At 23.4% G+C, this 3,434-nt stretch overlaps 1 protein-coding gene across 1 annotated transcript in view; it reads left to right on the top strand.

Annotated features, from left to right (window-relative positions):
- Nucleotides 1-2,356: 2,356 nt before the first annotated feature.
- The window catches only part of LOC119596212, a 2,496-nt gene continuing 1,418 nt past the window's right edge, over nt 2,357-3,434 (top strand). The window contains exons 1-2 of the mRNA XM_037945384.1: nt 2,357-2,605; nt 3,225-3,434. The exon at nt 3,225-3,434 is cut by the window's right edge and continues 549 nt beyond it. Of these exons, the coding sequence (XP_037801312.1) occupies nt 2,363-2,605; nt 3,225-3,434 (453 nt within the window). The 5' untranslated portion in view covers nt 2,357-2,362. The remainder of the gene's footprint in view (nt 2,606-3,224) is intronic.

Below are 3,434 nucleotides of genomic sequence, written 5' to 3'. Positions count from 1 at the left end.
ATATTATTTCTTTATTTTTATTATTATCAATGTTATTACTAATATTATAATTATTATTATTATTATTATCAATATTATTATTATCATTATTATTATTATTATTATTATTATTATTATTATAAATTTTATCGTTAATATCAATATTATTATTATCATTATTATTATTATTATTATTATTATTATTATTCCTATTATTATTATTATTATTATTATTATTATCATTATTATCATCAATATTATTATCATCAATATTGTTATTATTACTATTATCATTATCAATATTATTATTATCAATACTATTATTATCAATGTTATTATTATTATTATCAATATTATTGTTATTATTATTATTATTATTATTATTATTATTATTATTATTATTATTATTATTATTATTATCGCCATCATCATTATTATCATTTATATTATTATTATTACAATGGATAATAGATAAATAATACTATCGTTATTAATATTATTATTATCTTATTACTATCATTAATAATAATATGTTTATTATCGATATTGATAATATTAATATCGTTAATGATATTATCATTAATTTTATTATTATCGTTATTAATATTACTATTATCGTTGTTAATATTATTATTATTGTTATCGTTGTTAATAATAACACTATTATTGTCATTATTGACAATAATACTCTTTTTATCGTTATTAATAACGATATTATTATCACCGTTATTAATGTTATTATTATCGCTATCAATATTATTCTTATCGCTATTAATATTATTATTATCGTTATTAATATTATTATTATCGTTACTAATAATAATATTATTATTATAGTTATCATTAATACTATTTCATTATTATCACTATCATTATCATTATTATTATTACGTTATTATTATTATTATTATTATTATTATTATTATTATTATTATTATTGTCAGTAAAAGTATTATTATTATTATCTTTAAAAATGATAATATTATTGTCATTATCGTTATTATTAATGATATGAATATTGTTATTAATAATAATATTATTATCGTTTTATTACTATTGATATTATTATTATCATTAATAATAATATTATTATTATCGTTATTTTCATTATCATTACTATTACTATTGATGTTATTACTCTTGATATTATTATTATCGTTATGAATAATAAAATTATTATTATTATTACTATTGATATTATTATTAGCGTTATTAATAATAACTTTTATTATCGTTATTATCATTGGTGTTATTATTGTTATTATTATTATCGTTATTACCATTATCGTTGTTATGATCACCATTATCGTTGTTATGATGATTATTATCGTTGATATAAATATTATTATTGTTATTATAAATATTATTATCGATATTAGAAATGTTATTATAATTATGATTATTATTATCGTCGTTATAATAATCATTATCGTTATGGTTACTATCATCGTTATCATTTTTATTATTATCATCGTCAAGATCATTATTAATGCTATTATTATTATTATCATCATCATCATTATTATTATTTTTTAGATCATTATTACTGTTATCATTATCGTTATTGTTATTATTATTATCATTATCGTCATTATTATTATTATTAATACTATTATAATTATTGTTATTATTATTATTACTATTATTATTATTATTATTATACTTTTATTGTTATTATTATTGTTATTATTATTGTTATTATTATCTTTATTATTATTGTTCTCGTTATTATCATCATCGTCATTATTATTATCATCATAATAATAATGATAATGCTAATATTATCATTATTATCATTATCATTATTATTTTCACAGTTCTTCCTCATCTTATTATTATTGTTGTTATTTTTATTGTTGTTATCATCACATCATCATCATTATTATTATCATCATTACTACTATCATTATTAGCATTACCACCATTATTATTATTTTCATCTTATGTATGTAATTATCATTATTATCATCACTATTATGACATTATCATCATTATCATCATATCTTAAGCTTATTATTATTATTATTATTATTATTATTATTATTATTATTATTATTATTATTATTATTATCATTATTGTACCATTATTGTATTATTATCATTATTATCATTATTGTTATAGTTATTATTATTATTGTTATTATGTTTATCATTATTTATTATTATCATTATTATCTCTATTTTATAACTTATTTCATTATCCTCACGCTTATTGCCTTTATTATCGTCATTAATATCATTACTATTATTATCAGTGTTATTACTACTACTACTAATTTTATTCATTACCAATACTCTACTACTATTCTCATTATTGTCATGAATACTATATTTATCACCGTTTTTATCACTTTTTTTTTTTTTTTTTTTTTTTTTTATAAAGATGGAGGATGCGGTTACATGTGCCGTTTGTTCCGAAGTGTACGTAACAGGAGCACGGGACCCTCTCGTGCTTCCGTGCGGCCATACCCTCTGCCGTGCTTGTGTCACTTCAGTCAAGAACGCAGCCACGGAGAAACCCTTGTCATGCCCCATCTGCCGAACGTGTCACCCATTCTTGTCAATTTATAGCCTTCCCGTCAACTTCAGTTTGCTGAGCTTGTCCACGACTTACCTCGAGAATCAGGTATGAAGTTTCTCATTCAATGTAACGGTGTTTTATATTGTATTTGTTATTAGCATCAATAATGTTTCTGTGGGTGATATGTTTCTTGAAGTCAGAGAAGGACGGTTAAGTTGTTAGTCGAGTAGGCTGGTTCATATTATATCACTTGGGTTCAAGAATCACATTTTCAGTTATTTGATAGTAGTTCTTTAGTTATGATTTCCTGGCTAGTGGTTTGTTCACTGAGGGACTACTTATAACATCTAGTTTATAACCACATATACAAGGACACATGTACACAAACACACGCGTGTATACACACATATAAAAGCAAAAGAATATATTTATATCACTCTCTAGATAAAGACAGAGAGCTAAACGCGAATAAATTGTTAACTGTACCTTTTATTACTGCTGTAGACGAAAACTCTTGTTGAAAATTGCGATACTCATCGTTATCTCCAAACAACTCTAATGTTTTAGAATAACGAGGGCTTGCGGTATGAACAGTATGCATAATCACCAATGTGTTTTTTACATTTTATCATTCTGACACAACACTGAGTTTCACAAATCCTTACCACTAATGCACAACAATCATCCAACATCTGGTTAGGTATAGCTCGTTTGTTCTCTGCAGGTAGAGCACTGTGCAGAACACGGGGAACCCTTGACCTACTGGTGTAGGCACTGCCGAACAGAAGTGTGTGGACTCTGCATCCTGACGGGGCATCTCCGGGACGGACACTCAGTAGTCACAACGGCCACGCTCTTGGAGGAGAAGAAGGAGGGCTTCGGGTCCGACGCGGCCACCGTCATTCATGAGGCGAGAGAACTTCATCAGAAAACC

The sequence above is a fragment of the Penaeus monodon genome, chromosome 37 (assembly GCF_015228065.2).
Source record: "Penaeus monodon isolate SGIC_2016 chromosome 37, NSTDA_Pmon_1, whole genome shotgun sequence".
Taxonomy (NCBI): domain Eukaryota; kingdom Metazoa; phylum Arthropoda; class Malacostraca; order Decapoda; family Penaeidae; genus Penaeus; species Penaeus monodon.
Note: the sequence above shows the minus strand (reverse complement) of the source record. Positions and strands in the feature narration are given on the sequence as shown.